This window comes from Zootoca vivipara, chromosome 5, assembly GCF_965207765.1.
Source record: "Zootoca vivipara chromosome 5, rZooViv2.hap1.1, whole genome shotgun sequence".
NCBI lineage: Eukaryota > Metazoa > Chordata > Lepidosauria > Squamata > Lacertidae > Zootoca > Zootoca vivipara.
Genome location: NC_142588.1, coordinates 52052762 through 52074073, shown reverse-complemented (window position 1 = coordinate 52074073; position 21312 = coordinate 52052762). Strand labels below are relative to the sequence as shown.

Genomic DNA, 21312 nt, shown 5'->3' with positions numbered 1-21312 from the left:
TGAATGTGGCCCTCAAGTCCAGAAACGGTTGCCACCTCTGATCTATAATTTATGTTCTTGGGAATGTTAGGCCATGGGGACATCTTCAATCTCTGCATTGATTAGTGGTTTTTATCAGTGAAAAATGTTAAGAAATTGACAGTGTGATTGGTAGATGGGAAAGCAGTTGCCACAACCATTTGGTGTTGCTATATATTCGCTTTAATTTGTACTGTTAATATTGTGATTTTAGGTTTGCTGCTGGGAGCACCTGTGTAACAGTAGCGTAGCAGTTGCCAGCATACTTGGAGCATAAGTTCAAGCTGCCTTCCACATGGGTTTTCAGTTGGAACCCAGTGTCTTTCATTGTTACTCAGTGTGTCTAACTTTTGCTGTTGATAATAACGATAATAAACAATCATTGTACTTGGCACCTTCCCTGTGGGTCCTTGCTTTGAGGAGCTTACAATCTAAATTTTAGCACTGCAGTATGTGGTTGTTTCATTTACAGGTACAGCTAATAGTTAATGCAGGGCACAGGAATTGGAGAGCTTTGCCAAACGCTTCATGGAAAAGGTGGGAAAGTATACCGGTCAGGAGGGGAGAAAGGGAAGTCTTTTTTGTTGGTCAGAAGGTCTTTGGAGGGCCGAGGGTGCTAAAGATGGATGAGCAGATATCCTGGGCAGATTATCTTCTTGTCTCTTGGATCCTGGACATTTATGTGTCATGTAATATCTCAGATTAGCTGAGACAACCTATTCAAATCCAAAGGGAGACACCCAAAGAAACGGCAAGACAGGAGTAGAGGAGTGGGCATACAGTGAACATGCTGCAGAGCAGGACAGTTTAGAGTTCTGTCATTATGTTGGAAGGAACTAAGTTTGAATCATGAATTCAGCTGAAGAATAAAAACTACTGGGTTATGATTTATGCTACCAAGTAGTAATAGGGTGTTTTTAACAACTGTTCACAGACATGCAATTTAGTTGACAGGTTTTGTGAGCTAGTAGAAGGGGAGTTTCATGTAATGCAGTTATATCTTTACACTGTCATTTCCCACAAAGCACCTTTTGCCGAGAACACAGAGAAGTTGACTTGGATCTTTTTTTTCCCCACAGCCTGCGGGAATTGCTAAAATTCAAGGAAGACGTAACAAAGGAGCGAGACCAGCTTTTGGCAGAGGTTGTAAAGTTACGTGAAAATGTAACAAATATGTCAGATCAACAGCATGAAGCAGAAATGACAAAAACTGTGGCGGAACAAACCATTGCTGAGGTCTGTGTAAACCCTATTTGCTGTCACTTTTGTCTTTGTCTAGAAGGCTTTTCAAGCTTGCCAATTTGTCTCTATTAACTACCACCTGCTATTTTACTTCCTAAACCTTTTCTAGGCAGGTTGGTGAGAAGTCATCAGTGACAGAGCATTTAATCTCTTTCATTGATCTCTGACATACCTTTTTCAGAACAGTTTTCCTTCTGTAGGCAGGGGACTTAAATATTTGCCAAATATGCACCAACCAGAGCTGCTGCTTTATAAATACTGAGAAGACATGTTGCTACCCTGCTGAGTTCATAATCTAGATTGAGGGGAGACATCAGGGGAGAGGGCAGAATGGAGGCAGGAATAGGTTTTTTAGCTTAGGTAGAGGCGGAGGGGAACAGCCTGAGAACCAGGGTTCCTTCTGCTGGTTCCATCCCTTTTGCTTGCATCCCATCTGGCATCCCATCTGAGTTTTGTGATCATTTCTTGTACTTGTAAAACCCATATGGGTTTGTGGGGTAGATAGTGGGGTGTTCAGCGATCTCTATACTTTCTTGCCCCTTACTCCTGAAACATTCCTTTCACTGTTCATCCGATCACTTCTTTGTATTCCCTGAAGTCTCCCTAAAACATATTTTGTTTCACAAAACCATTCCTTCACAAAACCATTCCTTTGCTTCACCCTCCTCACCTCCATTCTTCATGTGAAGCATCGACTTTATCTCATTAACCCTACTTTGCCCAATACTGATTGTAAGTTCTCTGGCTGGGGTTCTGATCAATTTTACTGTGTAGGGACATAGTTAGCACTGTGGTCTAAACCATTGAGCCTCTTGGACTTATCTATCATAAGGTCAGCAGTTTGAATCTGTGCGATAGGGTGAGCTCCCATTGCTCTATCCCAGCTCCTGCCAATCTAGCAGTTCAAAAGCATACCAGAGCATACCAGAGCTTGAGGGCATCCTGAGCAAGTTTGCAGATGCCACCAAATTGGGAGGGGTGGCTAATACCCCAGAGGACAGGATCACACTTCAAAATGACCTTAACAGATTAGACAACTGGGCCAAAGCAAACAAGATGAATTTTAAGAGGGAGAAATGTAAAGTACTACACTTGGGCAAAAAGAAAAAAAGAAAGGCACAAATAAAGGATGGGTGGCACCAGGCTTGAGAGCAGTACATGTGAAAAGGATCTAGGAGTCTTGGTAGACCACAAACTTGACATGAGTCAACAGTGTGATGCAGCAGCTAAAAAACCCCAATGCAATTCTGGGCTGCATCAATAGGAGTATAGTATCTAGATCAAGGTAAATGTTTCTGACTATCGGTCGAATAAAGTATATTGATTGATTGTTCAAGGTAAGTAATAGTACCACTGTATTCTGCTCTGGTCAGACCTCACCTGGAATACTGTGTCCAGTTCTGGGCACCACAGTTCAAGAAGGATACTGACGAGCTGGAACGTGTCCAGAGGAGGGCAACCAAAATGGTCAAAGGCCTGGAAACAATGCCTTATGAGGAATGGCTTAGGGAGCTGGGTATGTTTAGCCTGGAGAAGAGAAGGTTAAGGGGTGATATGATAGCCATGTTCAAATATATAAAAGGATGTCATATAGAAGAGGGTGAAAGGTTGTTTTCTGCTGCTCCAGAGAAGCGGACACGGAGCAATGGATTCAAACTACAAGAAAGAAGATTTCACCTACACATTAGGAAGAACTTCCTGACAGTAAGAGCTGTTCAACAGTGGAATTTGCTGCCAAGGAGTGTGGTGGAGTTTCCTTCTTTGGAGGTCTTTAAGCTGAGGCTTGACAGCCATCTGTCAGGAATGCTTTGATGGTGTTTCCTGCTTGGCAGGGGGTTGGACTGGATGGCCCTTGTGGTCTCCTCCAACTCTATGATTCTGTGATGCTAAGTAGATAAATAGGGACTGCCGCAGCAGGAAGGTAAACGGCGTTTCCGTGCGCTCTGGCTTCCGTCACGGTGAAGCAGTTTAGTCTTGCTGGCCACATAACCCAAAAAAAGCTGTCTGCAGACAAATGCCCGCTCCCTCGGCCTGAAAGCGGAGATGAGCACCACACTCCATAGTCACATTAAACTAGACTTAACTGGCCAGTGTTTTTTTTTACCTTTACCTTACTGTACTTTACAATGCTGTGTAAATTGTTTAAATAGCAGAAAGTAGAATGTTGAACTTATATGTGGGTAAAATATACACTTATTGATTCCCCTGTTTAAAAGAAAAATATTTTTTTTGCCATTTCCTCCTCTATTGCTGTTGCAGCTTAATCAGGAAATCCAGTTGCGTCAGAATGAGGCTTCACGGGAGGCCCGAAGGAAAGAAAAAATGGAGAGGGAACTAAAACAGCAGCAGTTGGAATTAGACAGTAAATTGGCTGAAATGAAGGCAATGCAGCAGAGTATGAATAAAAACAAGGAGGAACTCCTGAGAATTGAACAGCAGCTCAAGGAGCAAAAGGTAATGTAGGGTCTGACATTGAACTTCCTTAAAAATAAACACACATAGACTCTTCAGATCAAGGTCAGATTTTGAGGACAGAATGAAAACACTTGGGGAAACTAAACTCTCTCTTTTTCTTGGTCATATATGGCTAATATAGATTTTGATGAAAATCCCACCTGCTCCCTCACTCACACTGAAGTAATTTGAGAATGCCTTCTAAAGATTTGTGGCAAAAAAGGACAATAAAGCCACATGCACAAAATTACATCCTGGTCCCTTGGGTTTGTTAAAAGTATCTCTGAGTGGAGCCTTTAGTTACATGACATGAGATAAATGAATGCATAATTGTGGGATCCAGGAACATGGGAAGGAAACATGGTTCCTTACTGTTGGACTCCATCTCCCAATCCAACAGCATCTGGACTGTACCCCCCCCCCCCCGGTAAGATGACAGGGTATTTCCTGTTTCCTCTGAGGTCTGCCAAGGAACAAATACAAGAGCAGGGATCAGGAAGGATTCTAAAGATGGGACTCATGTCTGGTTTGTAGAATTATCCAGCAGCACATAACATAGTTTTACATATGTGAGTCTAGCAATACCCATTTATGAGCCCATTGATAGTTCTTGAAATTATGGTCTTTCTTTTGTTGCTTTTTAATTTTTTTTTTAAAAGTTGCATTGAAAATGTGGCAGCTCCGGAAAGTGACTAGTAGTTGCATTTATGACTTATTAAATGGGCTACTGGCTTTCTACTGAATATTTCTATGAACTTGATTCAGATGCATCTGAACCTTTTTAGTGGATACATTAAAATGAATATGCCATATTTTCTTGTATATAAATGAATTATATCAGAAAACTCACCAGAATGTATTTAGTTTCTGTAGGTCTTCAAGAACTCACTTTGGAAATTTCAGTGTCTCAGGGTATATTCACACACAGTTAGTTTAAGCAGCATGGCATCTGTGGGGAAAAATCAGCTTATGCTGACTTATTATTGTGTGAATGCTGCTTTTTGTGCAAAGGAATAAAACTGCCACATTTTTGGTGTTGGGCCAGAAGCTGATTTTGACTGAGAAGAGCATGTGTATGACTGTCTCGGTGTGGACTGATGCAGCTTGAGTAGCAGAAGCCGATTTTTTTCTGCAGTTGCCTCAAACTAATAAAACATAAGAATGGACTTTCACTTCTGCCTAAAACAGTGTCCATGCTATGATGCCATGGCTCACCAGACTGTCATTTCATACTATATTTCTTAACATAGAATTGTTGCTCGTTTCCCTCTGAAATATTGAAGCCTGCAGATAAACAGGGAAGCATGACAATAATATTTTCCTATCTGTCACTTGAGTTGTAAGGTTAGCTGTCAGAATGTTGGTAAAGATCTTTAGACAGAAGTTGCTGTCAGAGTGCAAAGTATTCATTTTTTAAAACCAAAATATCATTTCTTAGCATTTTTCTGGTCAGGCCTTAAAATGGTCTAGAATCTAGATTATTTTTTCAGTCCATTTCCCTTGATGCTGCAAAGCCCTATGAGAAGCAATTTTAGTAAACAGCAAAAGAGGTTTGGTAATTGTAAAGCAGTTTCTTCCTGGAACAAAAGTCTTCCAGGAGTTGCTTGTGTCATGCAAATGTATAGTCCTTCCTTCCATTCCCTGAGTGTATTCGGGTAGACGTCTGTGACAGTTGTTCATTTACTGTAGATAAAGTTTTTAATAAAACCAAACACAGATTCAGTGTATATGCAGAACTAAAAGGAAAATTTTATTGTCTCTGTCAAATGCATTGGTCCTTTTTTTAATTTTTAAAATAGTTTTATTTGGAAATGCATTGGTCCTGAGGTAGCCTTTTAAAATAGTGTGAGGATCCATTTACACATAATGAATAGTAATTGTGGGCCAGTCCTGGCATAGCTATTAGCAGCCGTAGAATGGCACCAAGTTTGCTTTACTAACATGCTTCTCTGCTCCCAGAATGTCTTGTGTGTATTGATTTTAATCAGTCTGTCAGATAGCGATGTCCTGCTACCCTTTTCTGTCCTTCCTATTGAGGTAACTGAATTTCACTGGAATATGCACTTCTATGGACTCAAGTAATTATGAGCATGTTGAACAACATGAAGTTGCTTTAGATAGACTTTGGGGTCTATCTAAACTAGTATTGTGACAGGCACCCCTGAAGGTGCACTCTTCCATTGTCTCCCAAGACAGATGGATGCCAACCCATCTAGACCAATATTATGACAGGCAATGGTGTTTCATGGTCTTAGGGGCAGTCTTTACCAGCTTTACCAACTGCAATCCTTTGCCTTGAAATGCTTGAGATTGAGCCTGGGACCTTCTGCAGTGGTGCAATGTATAGTCTACCATCTCATAATAGTCCCTGCTTCTTATTAATGTAGCATATGTCTGCTAAGATTTATAATTTATTTTCATGATTGCTGATAAAAACTGTTTGACTCTACTGCTCATTTGCAGTGATTACAGGAAGTGTTGTACAGTATACTGTGTCTGCCAAATGTCAATAAGGCATTAAAATATTTATTGGCTACCTATGAGGGAGGCTTACAAAGATCCTACAAAAAGATTACACCTGCTGAGTTATTTATTAGAAGCTGCCATTCTCGTTCCCAGCTGCTGAACAATTGTCATACCGGTATTTCTCAAATAGGATACATTACTAATATGGTGGTAAATGGCATTTGATTTTAAAAAAAAAGAACTGCAGGAATTCTGTTCTCCTTGGAATCCTTGTAGAAGCTGAGGGTGGTACAAGTATATTATAAATATATTTATGGCTTTGTGCAACAATTCCACAGATTCTGAATGAAAGAGCCACAAAAGAACTTGAACAGTGTACGGCAAGAAATCTCAAGCTCCAGCAAGAAAATGAACAGCATACTTTGGCCATCGATCAACTCATGCAGGAGAACCAGCAGAAAACCACGGAGCTGAGAGTAAGTTCAGTATGACATCATCAGATAATATCCCAGTTTCGAAACTGCATTGTACAAAATGGCTGCTTGGTAGGTGTGTGACTACTAGATTATGTGTCTAGATGTTTGATCGCTATGAGGCTTCCTTTGAAACATAAATAGCAGCTATGGAAAGACAATTCTTGTTGGGACAGAACATTCTCACCCCTAGTGAGAATTACATTACAAAACATGCACATGAATTGCACTGACATCCAGGATAGCCCAAATTTTGGAAGTGGTGACATCATAATCTGCTCATACAATTTATTTTCCGCAAAAACCTTATTCTTCCTATTACTGTCCCTATTCTATTCCAATTGGTTCCCTGACCTTTTGTGTTTTTTACATTGTTTTTGTGGCATCTTAGAGATTCCTGCCTTTCCAAGATAGGTCAATCTCTCCTTGAGATGAAAGGCACTATATATACCTAATATATGGCCATTGTTCATCTCTTGTATCTAATCTCCAGTCAAGAACACATCTGCAGTTACAACATGGTTTCTGTTAAAGAAAAGGACAGAAAACCAATAGTTTATTGAGCTTTAGTAATGCACAACCTGTTTTTCTAAATAGAGGAAGTCATTTGCTGATGAAGTGTTTGCTTCCAAGGGGCCTGGTTGGTTAAAACAATGGAAGCAAGTTCTAGAAGCATATAAAAATATTTTATCTGGTGTAGTAAAAGGATTCCATTTCAGAGTTTCAGGCTATCAAGATTATTTTCTGATCTATGTTCATGTTTATAAAAAAGTCATTATTAAAAGCTATTATCCCAGCCGATGATCTTCCTTTGGCACCTAAAAAGCTAAAAAATTAATTGTGGCACAAATTTCATCAGATACATGGTAGACTCAAGCCTACAAAAGCTTCTGCTGCACAGTTCTATGAGTGTCAACTTAGAAGTAAGCCTTATGAGTTTAATGGGTCTTACTTCCAGGTACATAGGATTACACCCTAAAATGCCATAGAACCTTCTTGTTGTTGGCATAAGTTACCAATATTCCAAACTCTTTTCAGGAGTGGGGCTACTGTTGGCTGATTAGCCAGAGCCCAGAAGAGGGAATATAATACTTCAAAATAGAGGTTGGCTTGCACCACTCTTTTTGCCAGTGTAAGTAAGATCTGCTGAGTTGCCAGGTCATGTGACTGAACTAAAAGGTTAAGAATCAGTGTCTCTCGTTATGCTGTCCCACCCCACCCCACCCCTGCATACATTTGAGTTCTGCAGGCTGAGTCCCAGCTGAGCCAGGATCAGGGAGTTACACCAGCTGAACCAGCTGAACTCACTCATCCTGGTGGATCTTGGGTTTGGAGTGCACTGTTACTGTAGTTCTTCTGTCCAGCTGTCATTAGGCAAGTGATGGCAAGTGGAAAATATTTCCTTGGCACTAAAGCTGAAGAGTGCAGTGGAAGAAAAAGGATAGAGAGAAAAGAGGATGAAAAACAAAAGCTGTGCTCTGTAAAGCCTTAAGGGCTTTGCATATTTTCTTTTATTGCAAATGGCAGTGGCTATTGTATTTTTTTTTAACCCAACACATTTCAGTAGGAGCAAAAGTTGATATGTTGTTGTTGTTTAGTTATTTAGTCATGTCTGACCCCATGGACTAGAGCACGCCAGGCACTCCTGTCTTCCACTGCCTCCCGCAGTTTGGTCAGACTCATGTTGGTAGCTTCGAGAACACTGTCCAACCATCTCGTCTTCTGTCGTCCCCTTCTCCTAGTGCGCTCAATCTTTCCCAACATCAGGGTCTTTTCCAGGGAGTTGTTGTTGCTTCTCTATTCCTATTCTTTTGTTTTCTGTAGGCGAGAGAAGATGAGGTGTCTCAGATGCGTCAAGAGATTTCAAAACTTTCTAAAGTGAGAGAGGTTATGCAGAGAAAATTACGTGCTGTGGAAGAGCAAAAGACTCATGCTGAATTCGAAAGGGATACCCTTAAAAATCAGATAAATGGGCTGGAGAGAGGTAGGAGTCAAACTTAATGCAGTGATATGGAAATTTGGTAGGGCAAAACAATTTTTATTCAATATATGTCTTAGCTACACTTCAGGTGTTATAGAAAAAGGCAAACTCCTGAATTCCCATGATATGTCAACTGTGGATTTATTATTGGTTTTTTGGTGGTGAGGGGTTGAGGGTATGACAATGTGCTTCATCATATCTTATTTTTTTTTCTTGTTTATTTTTGTAATGTTTGAAGGAAGTATGGGAAAGCAAACGTGCATCTGTGAAATGTTGGCAGTTGCAGTTCCCCTTGCAAGTATTTTCCATATGTTTTGTATCTCTGAGTCTTCCTTCCAACCATTTCAGAATAGACCTGGTTGACATGCTTGGGAAATCTGCTATTAACAGTTACCTGCAGGTGCAGGAACTTGCAGTTTCCAATAGAAAATAGCAGAATGCAGAATTCCAAGAATTTTGAAGCAGCAGGACTGAGAAATGTGCTTAGTGCTTGGCTAGGAATACAATGCACGTTGTGGGAGCAGCTATGAATATGTAGTTATGGTCCACTTCTCTTGCCTGGAATCCACCAGAGGTTTATCTCTTGTGTCCTGAGATGAAAGAAGTCAACAGAGTATTAAATACTTCATTGTATAAAGGCAAAGTTGAATCTTCATTCCCTCGGTCTTAGAAACCAAATGAGCTTTTTCAAGAGATAAACAGAGTGAAAACAAGATAAAATCACAATATAAAAACACACAATACAGAATCAAAATAAAAAACAAAACCAACCCAATAAACCCCTAGTATTTGCCTAGTATTGTATCCTGTTGTGATAAATGTATTCATTATGTAAATGAATCATTATTAAAGCAAACTTTTAGTTCAGAAATAGTAATTTAAAAAGTAAGAAATAGAAAGTGGGGGTTGTTGTGTATTAAATTCTTGCCATAGATTCGCTTGATCTGATTAGACTTGCTTTGTGACCCAGAGTCTTCTACTTTGTATGGATTTTGAGTGTTGTCAGTGAATTAATGAATTACAGTATTATTTTTTCAGTTACTAGCTGTATGGATTGGTGTATTTCATCAGGGTTATCCTGTATTGCAAGGTTTTTAACCCCACACCCTACAGCAAGCCCAACAAAATCAGACCTCCCCGCAGTTGCAGTAAGCCCTGGAAAGAAACCTCCCACTGGCATGTTCATTTAAGAGACCTTATTGTTGAACTACTCCTGGGCACCCATACATCTTAATCTGGCAGATACATACTTAGAGGTTGGTTAGGAAGGCACCTGCCAAGACCGCAGACTTGGGGTGGGGTGGCAGATGGAAAACAATTGCACCTCTCCCGACACCTCAGCAGAGCATTCCTGACATGGCATGGGCTGTTGCACTTGCAGCAACCCTGCAGAGCCCCTTCCCCAGTCTGAAGCCTGTAAGGACACTGCTGCTTGGCCCACTGTCCTAGCACAGCCGCTGCTCCTGCCTCCCCCCGCCCCGCTCCCCGTGTTTGCCCTGATAGTGGCCTTTCAGCTGATGTGGTGACTGTTGAGGCTTTCAATTCACCACAGCTGAGTCACTTTTCCCTGTTTTCTCTCCTGCCTTGACCAATTTCCAGGTGTATGTGCCACTGCATGTTCACATCAGAGAGCAAGGGCCATTGACTTAAGCAGAGCTTACTTCTGAGTAAAGTGTGCACTGGGGCAAAACCTCCAAGTTAGTGCCTTTCTGCTGTCACCTTGTCAGAAGTAAGGAATAATCATATTGACTTTTAGTTTTAAAGTAAAACTGCGTTTAAAAAATAAAATCCCATAATGTTTTGTTTTGTTCAAGTTATGCAGTCTGACTTAAGGTTTATCAACTTTTCCTGTGTTTTAGAGTTGGAAGGTGCAAAAAAACAAGCTGAAGTTGATAAAAAAGCTATAGATGAGCTTGTGAGAGAAAGGGACATATTGAACAAGGTGAGTGTCTGCATCTGACTCTAAAAAACGCATCTCTCAGTCATTTGTACAAAACCAAATCCTAGTTGTGGTCATTAGTTGTCATTTGGTCAAGTATGAATATGCACACTGCTGCTGGAAAATGCTTCCCTTTTCTTGGGCCCATCAATCTTCCGTGAAAGGGCTGCATTTTTGGTGGCAGGGCTGGGAGAAATTCTCTTACTTTTGTGGGTGATGTGGCATACCATAATAGAAATGAGGTGGCAGAGAGTTTTAGTCTTTCTTTTACTGGGAAAAAAACCTTTGCTGTTCCATCAGGTGGCCACAGAACTGCCACAAACAGCAGCAGCATCCTTCTCATTGAGAGTGGCCCAATGGGAAAAACACAGCAGGGGCATGCTTGGTAAAACTAAAAAGGTGCATCCACAGCGGAGTACGCCTTCTAAAATCAGTCTGACAGATATACATCTATTGATAATTAGCGATGAACGGATCAGCCTATTTCTGTTCCTTGATCAGTTTTGCATGTACTACTAAGTCATACATCTGTTTCCTTTTTGGTTTTGCGGATTGTGTTCTGATCCATGTAATTCCACAACTAGCAAATTAGGTTGGTTTGTGACATATTGCAGACTGAACAAATTTATCCTCCATCCCTATTGAAATGAATTATTCTTGGATATAAATGTAACAAAGTGCTGCAGTTGTGTAGACAGTTTGTCTGGTGAAGTTCCACAGATGCCAGTTGTATCCAGGACTGCAAGCTTTGTCCACTATCTGTAAAGGTAAAGTTAAAGGAACCCCTGACTGTTAGGTCCAGTCCTGGACGACTCAGGGGTTGCAGCACTCATCTCGCTTTACTGGCCTAGGGAGCCGGCGTACAGCTTCCGGGTCATGTGGCCAGCTTGATAAAGCCTCTTCTGGCGAACCAGAGCAGCACACGGAAACGCTGTTTACCTTCCCGCCAGAGCGGTACCTATTTATCTATTTGTATTTTGACGTACTTTCAAACTGCTAGGTTGGCAGGAGTCCACTACCTGCAGTAACATGCAAACTTTAAATGGAGTGTCTTGTATCTTGAGAACAAGCATTTAAAAAAAAATGAAGTACCACCTTGGGATGATTTATGTACTTTTCTGGCACTGAGAGTCAAACTATATGTTACATAGTCTCTCCACATTTCTTCTTTCATCAAAAGCAACTGGGAGGCTGCAGTGAGGGGTGAAGGAGGAGTCTTCTAGATAGGAAGATTTTGAGCGGGAAAACAGCCAGAGGAGACATAATTAAGCAGTCTTCTCCCCCACCCCAACTCCTCTGCTGTTACTTTTATTCTACTATAGCCTCCTATGACTGCTTTTCATTAAATAAGAAAAAAGTCAGGAAATTCCTATGTCATGTATCTCTCATGTAATGTCATGTTTGGACATGAGTGCTTGGTATTATTAGGCTTTGTGAAATCACTCTTATACAATGTGTCCCCTAACCATCTTCACTGTTTGTTTGCAGAACTTGCTCAAGGCTGCTACCGTTACTCAAAAGCAGATGAATCTTGTTAAGCTCCATGAACAGTCAAAGAAGAACCTGGAAGAAGAAATTCAGAATTATAAGGATGAGGCTCAGAAACAGAGAAAGATAATCTTCCAGCTCGAAAAAGAGAGAGACCGCTATATCAATGAAGCCAGTGATCTCACACAGAAGGTAGGAGAGAGTTGTTTGCAGACTTTTGCCTTTCAGAACTAACAAGATGTTCCTTTCAGTTCTTGACTTTCTATATGGATTTTGCCAAGGTCCTCTCAGTGGTCTTTAGGGTAGAAGAATAAAGTTCCAGTGAGTCAAACTTATTCCTCTGCATGTTCTTTACATCTTAAAGAGTCCACTTAAGCATACATTCTGGTATCTACAGTTAGTGTCCTAAAAACCCTCCTGTTGCTTGGCTAATCAAGAGATCTAGGATCTAAATTAAACATAATTATGCTGCCAGAAAAACTATATTCTGTGATGGGAGTAAATTATGCAGATTAAGAAAATTGACATCTTTTTACTTAACTAGCATGTTTTGCTTGATGTGAAAAATTTGCCGGTTGGGGACAGAATAATTTTGTTTTTGTTGGAACATATGAGCAGGATGCATGGGATTTTGTGAATTAGCAGGCATGCGGAAATGGGAGAAAAGGGGTGAAGAGCCTGCAGAGATTACAATGAGCTGTGCAGAGCATGTCTTATCAGTCCTCAGATAGCATGTAGAGGGACAAAGAAAGGCAAGTGCTCCCTAGAAAATTGCTTGCCCTTCATTTCTTTTCCTATTTGAGAGACATTGTTAGGTTGCTACAGCTGTTAAATCCTGAATGACTATATAAGGTTTTTTTTGCATGTTTTATCTGAAAGCTTGGGCACGTTTCCCCCCTTGCTCTCCTCCAACCTTACCCTGCACTCATTAGCTTGTTGCATTTGTAGTACAGCCCATACCTCAACCACTAACATTTATACACTGATATCTCCTGGCTTCGTGCACTTAAGGTGAAATTGCTTGTGTATTAATCAATTATTTATCCACTATAAAATAACTTACTCTTTTCTCAGTAATATCAAGGACATGGCATTATAATTAAGAAGGTTTTTTTTAGATTGTTCATGCGGATATCTAGACTTATCTCCCTGCATAAAAAAACTGTTACTTCTCAGGATGCAACTTGAATCTGAAATCTGATCCGTTGAACAAAACACAAGTTGTGAATTTTTGCAGAAGCTATGTCATAGCCTGTGTTGTTCACTCAAGCTGGTTAGGTGGAGCTTGCTTGCCCTGCTATGTGACTGTAAAATGCTCTGTTATTTGCTTGAGAACTGACTGAAGAGCTCTACATAAAACTCACTGACAGGCATGCTAGCTTCCAGTCTGTTTTCCACTCATTGTTATTCCCTGCTCACTTTATGATTACTTTCTGTATCTTCATCTGATTAACAGATATGTGCCTTCTTGTATGACAGCATGTATAAATTCCTTGTAATAACAATCCCATTTAAGTAGGATTTGTTATTATTTTGGTATCTTAAATTGTCTTGTGTTTATGGCAGTGAATCCTTATCAATAGCATTACATACTGTGTATCAGTATGTGTGTGTGTGTGTGTGTGTGGAAAGTGAAAGAAATTGATGTGTTCACCTGTCCACAGTCTCTTGATGTGTTAAGTAAGCAAGAAGAGGATTTTTTATGTGGTAGCATGATTTTTACATTTTCCATTGGCCTACTTCCTTGGCCTAGAGATAAAGAGCTATGTATGTATGTATGTATGTATGTATGTATGTATGTATGTTTGACGGATGGATGCCAACAGCAGGAGCCATGGCCCTTTCAGTGCTGCACCACAGTTGATGTTAACCATAGGAAGGAATATTAAGAACTCTTGGGTATTCTTAAAAAAGGTTATTGGGGTCTGTTATGAACAAGGTACATCAGTCATTGCTGCCACCTCAGAAAGGCCTTATAACTAGAGGTGATTGTCCAAGTTTGGGTATATGTAATGCCAGTCCAAAATGGAAACATCATAAACCAAGGAAAAAAAATACATTTAATTTCTTCACTGGAGGTGATTTCTGACTTTGGACAGCCTTGGCACATAGCTGGTGCAAATGCATTTTGCAAAAAGATCAGGATGTTTATACATCATCAACTTCAAGTCTAGAATTAGCTCAAGATCTGTTTTATCATCTAATGTATTTCATACGGTACTCTCTAGCTACACATAAAAACCAAGGAGCAAAAATGCCAATACCTAAAAATTGGCAATAGGTTGCACAAATAAAACTGTGAATACGATTTTGGTGATTTTGATGTTTACTGTATTCCCTTCATTGCTTCTTCCTTTCTTCCCTTTGTCTGAGAAGCTTATCCATAACAAAGCATGATCTGCCTGCCAAATTTCTATGTTTAGGAGACTTGGGGACTTTCCAGACCAGCTGCTTATTGAGCAATCATGCTGATATATTCACACACAACTTGAGCAGAAATTATACAGCATTGTCTGTTTATTGAGTATTCAACCTGATAGGTTTGAGTTGAAGTTATATGATATTGCCAACTAGTGGTTATTATCCCATACTTTCTAGTGCAATTTTCCATCACCTTTCTTACCAAACATTTTGCTATTAAAAAGGTAATGGGATATTTGTGCTAGAAATTGTTGTGTAACAATCAGGTTTTGTGTGAATAAATCCATCTGGAAGCTCCAAAATAATAGTAACTCTCAAAATCTTTAGTTCCGTATATAAAACCCCAAACATGTGACCATTTTTAGGTCAAGGAAGTAGCATAACATAGCACTAGAATTTGTAGGCATCCAAAGAAGCTGAATGTTGAAAGATTCAGGACAAAGTATTTCTCTACACAGCACATAATTGAAACAATGGAATGTGCTCCAACAACCTGTAGTGATGACACAAACTTGAATGATCTCACTGGTTGCAGGTTTGCTACTGGGCTGGGTTAAAGGTGTTACTATTTGTATATAAGGCCCCTAACAACTTGGAAGAAGTATACCTTTGAGATCACCTTATGCCACATGTACCAATAGACTGCTTTAACTCAGCAGAACAGGTGCTACTCTAGGTGCCACATAATACATAATGCATAATGCAAGAACTTGATATATGAAATAAATAAATAGTTAAATTAAAAGAAGAGTAGACTAATTGATGGAGGATAAAGCTGTTCATGTGGGCACACATTACAGGGATAATTTTCTGTGTAGGACAATTAAGCTCTTTTCCTTTATTACTGTTTTTCATTGTATTATTATTAAATGTTTTTATAGAGCATTTCATGCCATAAAGCCATCAAAGCAGTGTATTAGTAAAAACAGAATTATAAAACAATAAAGCTATCCATATAGACTCTAAAAACAATGAAACCATTTAATCAAATATAAAATTGATCTTCATAAATGACCGATTATGCTTCAGGGAAAACCTTCCTAAACAAAAATGTCTTTAGTAGGTGCCTAAACAAAATCACTCTAGGTGCATATCTTATGTGATTCCACAGAGCTGGTGTGTCAATACTAAAAGCCCAGTTTCTGCTACAGCCTGAGTTGGTACTCTCAACTTACAGTTGCCAGGCAGGTATATAGTGGGTAAGGCAATCTTAAAAAATGTAGTATAAACACTGACAACTGGGAAACACTGGCCTGTGAGCACTCCAGTTGAGAACAGCCTTTACCAAAGGTGTCATGGGCTTTGAAGAAACTCGATCTCAGGACGCAAGGGAGAAACGTGCTAAGAGGAAGGCACGCTTGGCAAATCCACATCGTGATAAACTCCTGCCTGGAAACCAATGTCCCCACTGTGGAAGGACGTGTGGATCCAGAATTGGCCTCCACAGTCACTTACGGACCCATTGTTAAAACCGTGTTTATGGAAGACAATCTTACTCGGCTACGAGTGATCGCCAAAGAAGAAGAGATATCCTGGTCCCCAGAGTACAAGTAATTCTCTTCAAAGTAACCTTTCAAATGTAGTCTGAAAGACAAGATTGCTTAGTAGTAAGTGAAGCAAATACAGTCATACCTCATGTTGCGTCCGCTTCAGGTTGCATCTTTTCATCTTGCGAACACGGCAAACCTGGAAGTGTTTACTTCCAGGGTTCGCCGCATGTGCAGAAGCGCTCTATCGGCGCTTTGCACATGCGCAGAAGAGCCGTTCTGGTTGCAGACTTTTTGGGGTGTGAATGGCACTCCGGAACGGATCGTGTCCGCAACCAGAGGTACCACTGTAATATAGATCCAACGCAGAATTTGTGATAAGCAACTTAGTTCATTTAACAATGGCTGCACTCCGAAGCATAGTTACAGGAAAGTAAAACTTAATGAATTCTGGAATTTATTTCTGAGTATGCATGCTTAGGATTGCACAGTAGTTGGTGAAAATGCAGGGTGAAAAGCAAAATACAAATAGATCACGGCCAGTGCTATTTTTCTGGAAAAGAGCTGCTGGAACTCACCAAGAACCACCTCCCTTATTCTCTTAGAATGGCAATGGTTCCCACCTGAGAGGTGCTGGAACTAAGTTCTGGTGAGTTCCTGCTGCAAAAAGCCCTGATCAGGGCTATGGTAAAGGTAGGAGAAGCACCATGGCACATGATGTCTGGGCCGAACAAAAGCACTAATGCAAATTGTCCTAAATCTGGCTTCCTAGTATGAGGATATTGACAGAACCAGTGGCTGGCTATAGAGCTAATACTTCTGTGCTTTGAAGCAACTCAGAAGCAATTGCCTTTTTATATTGTTCTAGTTGACCCCAGAGAGCTTCCCAGGATCAAAGAATTTAGACTATTTTTTCAGCTGATCTAATCACAACTGAGGTTTTCTTTCAGATTTTTTTTAATGTTGCAGATCAGTTTCCAAAACTTATATACTGATTTGTAAATAATGTATGATGTGCCAAATTGTTTGTGAGAGAAACAACCCTCTCCAGGCTTCTTACTCCAATTTAGGCACATCAGTTTGCTAGATAGGTTGCTTGATGTACATTGTGCACTGTGGCCCCAGTCACAGAGGAAGGATGCTGACTGCTTTCAGTCTGAGATGATTACACCCTGTACAAGATCAGCACATTGAAATCTAGGAAGTTTAGTTATTACAGTTTCATATGAGTTTCTGATGAAGAAATGTTAGAGTTCATTAGTTCATTGAATCATGCTGAAGAACAGAGGATTCAGATTACCTTTACAGATGACAACCTCCAGCAAATTGAACAAGTGTGAATAACAAGTGCTATGCCAGAAATGCATCTAGAATTTTAAAAATGCACTTGAATTAGTAAAACAATTTCAGATGGTACAAGTTACTTGAGTCATGGCACATTGTCCTGAGAAGACAGACATTCGTGGCAGTAAGTAAGCAGTCTGTTCTGATCCAGCTCCATGTATGTATGGCAGTTGAAAATCTGACCTTCAATGCAAAATCACTCTATTGAAGCTCATCAAGTGATACTTTGTCCATTCTTCCCAACATGCCATCTGTAAAGGAGATAATTACAGAGTTCTCAGGAAAAGAAGAAGAGCTCAGCATTGTAAGGGAAATGTTTTCCTATTCTCAGTTGACAACTCTTGAGTTCATAATAAAATATCCATTAATTCATCCTGTTCCAGTTTGAGAGTTATTGGAGAGGTGTTACTCCCACACAACAATTTTATAAATTCTTATGAAAGCACAGTCAACATCAGAACAATGGATGCCAACTTGTAAAACATAGTAAAGTAGTTTATTATTGTACTTTTGTTCATCAACTCCCAAGATGCATGGTTACAATTCAGTGATCTGTTTTCTAATTTTGCTTCAGCCTATATAATCACTAAGCTAGGCTTCAGATTTGAAATACACATTATTGATTTTGAGCTCACTTTTATTGCTATTGGCAACTTGTTTTTAACAGGAAAAAGCAAAAGGTAGGAGTAGGAGTTAAATTATAAGCTGGGTCTCTGCTTTTGTTTTAAACTGTAAGCAGTTTTTAGGCATCTCTGCAGTCAGCAACAAATGCACTTGAGTACCATTGCCACTACTGCAATAAAACTTTCTATATTTAGATGTACTTTATCTCCTGAGTTGGTTAGAGGTATCTGGTAGAGTAATCAATTAATTAAGCATTCGCCCCAAAGCTTGCACACTGATAACCCTACTATACACTAGCAAAGCTTGAATTCTTTCAGCATAGACAAATGTGGGTTGCAAGCTGTACTACTGAGTAGCTGTTCTGAACATTAATGTTATCTCTTCCTTTGAAGGTTCATGAACATAATTTATGAATTTAAAGAATAGGCCTCAATGCAAGGAAGCTAGGCAGGGTGGACAAATTCCAACAATCTATTTCATTACCATCTAATGTCAAGGTAATGAAGAAACCATTTCCAGAACCTCAGATATCTGAAATTTAAAATTTATCAGATTTCTCTGGCTTCTCCTTATGAGTTTTATTAGCAAAAATACATATTTAAAATATTCCCATGTCTCTCATTACTGCAAAGTTTGTACAGCTCTCCCCAGTCAGTTGGATAAATGAAGTGGAAACTACATAGCATATATGTAAATAATTATAGGGGAGAGAGGGTTATTGTACAAGAAAGCACAAAAAACCTTGGTGCTAGGGATAGGTTTCTTCCAGTATCTTGCATGGCAGAGAGGAACATGAATGCATATTTTTCCAAGAGGAAGTTGTAGTAGTAAAATGTTTTTCTTGCTGGTTTCATATCATACAAACTTCACTATTTGGGGGTTCTATGCTCTCCTTGCTTAATTTGAGAGCTCATATGTGCCCTGCTCTTTAAGAAGGCAATTTTTCTTCTTCCCTATCAATATAGTATAGTGCAAAAAATAAATAAATGCTGGAGAGGTATTAAGATTTAAGTATTTGTGACACCTTCAATTTCATCATGACAAACTGTCCAGTGCATTCCAGATGATCGTTGTCTCCATGTTTTCTCCTCCAAATGCTCGTTTTCCTTAAGAAAGGCAAATTGTGATATGATTAGGCAAATAATTTTGGCTGTTTTTATCCTTGCAAAGAGGTATGCAGTACAATGGGATATCCGGATTGATAGTTATGATAAATGAGAAGGACAAGAGCCCATAGTAGCTCAGATACTGAGGATTCTCATGTGTACCTGAAGTTATAACACAGAGCTGTCCAAGTTTATTAAATTCCACTGACCCTATAAAGAACATTCATTGGCTAAAATGATCCATGTAGACACTTTAAAAAACAACAACTATACAGTCCTTTGCTCTCCTCTATTTGAAACTAATTGCAGCTCCTTAAGACAACCATTTCACACTTTGGCAGAGGGCAAGATTCATTACAAAGGTGATGTATTGATTCCAAGGCTAGTTTTCAGCAACAAATTTGAAATATGTCATTAGACAGTTCAAACAACCTGGTCACTACAAATGAGAGAAAGACAGAAATGTCTTCATAACATGCGGTTTCATTTCATATTAACCATATGCACATGTGTATATACAGTACACAGAGTTTTCAGGACGTGGGTGGTGCTGTGGTCTAAACCACTGAGCCTCTTGGGCCTGCCAATTGGAAGGTCGGTGGTTCAAATCCACATGACGGGGTGAGCTCCCATTGTTCTGTCCCAGCTCCTGCCAACCTAGCAGTTCAAAAGCACACCAGTGCAAGTATATAAATAGGTACCGTTGTAGCGGGAAGGTAAATGGTGTTTCCATGCGCTGGTTTCCGTTGCGCCAGAAGCGGTTTAGTCATGCTGGCCACATGACCCGGCAAGCTGTTTGTGGACAAATGCCGGCACCCTCGGCCTGAAAGCGAGTTGAGCACAGCAACCCTATAGTCGCCTTTACTGGACTTAACTATCCAGGGGTACTTTACCTTTACCTTACCTTTACACAGAGGTTGCAATCCTCTACCCATTTACCTAGGAGCATATCCCTCTGAATGCAATGCAACTTATTTACAAGTATATATGTATAAGATTTACACTGCAAAAATCTTTTTAATAATTGCAAAGTGGACTTGACCTCTTCCTAGCTGCTTTTATTCCTGTTGGGGGAAAGATATCAGGAGATCCTGTTGGAGAAAAGCTGGGTAGAGATGATTTTCAGTGGGAAAATGGTGTGTGGGGAAAGGTTATGATCCTGACTTCCCATGCGAAGTCTCCTCCTTCAAATTGCAGCTGCAATTCTTTTACAGCACAATATGGTCTGTAAATATAATCCAGACCTTAGCCCAAATCTGTCTGGTTGAACAGAAATCTTTGTATTTGTAGTTGTATATAGAGCACTGCTAGTCGTCATAGAAGGGTGGTTTAATGATATTTATTTCATGCTTTCTCTGACAGGTCCTCCATCACATGGAAGATATCAAAGTGCGGGAAATGCAGATCTTTGACTATAAAAAGCAGATAGCAGAGTCTGAAACAAAATTAAAACAGCAACAGAACCTCTATGAAGCTGTGAGATCAGACAGAAACCTCTACAGTAAAAATTTGATCGAAGCCCAGGTACTAAAAAGCAGTTTTACTAAGTTGTTTCTCCATTTTAGTTGAGCCACGCAGTGGTGGCTGGTAACATTTTGACTTGGGAGGGCTGCAATTTTCAGATTGACAGAAATGACTCTGTAAATTAAAGACAGTATAAAATGTGTGTGGGACAGGGAAAAGTGTGTGGCTTTGAGTTTTTGAGGATTATTATTATTTTTAATTGCTTGATATTTTCAGTAGGAGGGCTGTGGTCCTATAGCCCAGCCTTTATTTGAGCCACCCATTCTTGGTTAATATCTAGAAGATATGAATGTTGACATGATTGTTTTCATATCTTTGTCCCTCCTGTGGAAAAAGTTATATTAGAAACCTCCGCTACATTGACCTGACTGTTTATGCAGACAGTCATGACTCTAGAACAGAGCTTTCCAAACAGCGTGTTGCAACACGTTAGCATGTCGGTGGCAGTGTGTAGGTGTGTCACATGAATGCTCCCCACGCTCCTCCCGGAGCTAGAAAGGGGTTAGTTCAGGCATCCCCAAACTGCGGCCCTCCAGATGTTTTGGCCTACAACTCCCATGATCCCTAGCTAACAGGACCAGTGGTCGGGGAAGATGGGAATTGTAGTCCAAAACATCTGGAGGGCCGAAGTTTGGGGATGCCTGGGTTAGTTTAACCTCTAGTTTGCTAGTAAAACTGAATTACTGTGTTGCGAAATGATGCATGTCTAAAAAGTGTGTCACCAACATGAAAAGTTTGGAAAGCT

At 40.0% G+C, this 21312-nt stretch overlaps 1 protein-coding gene across 1 annotated transcript in view; it reads left to right on the top strand.

Moving 5' to 3' along the window:
• CFAP58 (cilia and flagella associated protein 58) overlaps window positions 1–21312 on the top strand; it is an 88156-nt gene that overhangs the window by 12682 nt on the left and 54162 nt on the right. The window contains exons 4-10 of the mRNA XM_035133533.3: window positions 1098–1254; window positions 3520–3714; window positions 6519–6656; window positions 8478–8637; window positions 10494–10576; window positions 12062–12253; window positions 20406–20567. Of these exons, the coding sequence (XP_034989424.2) occupies window positions 1098–1254; window positions 3520–3714; window positions 6519–6656; window positions 8478–8637; window positions 10494–10576; window positions 12062–12253; window positions 20406–20567 (1087 nt within the window). The remainder of the gene's footprint in view (window positions 1–1097; window positions 1255–3519; window positions 3715–6518; window positions 6657–8477; window positions 8638–10493; window positions 10577–12061; window positions 12254–20405; window positions 20568–21312) is intronic.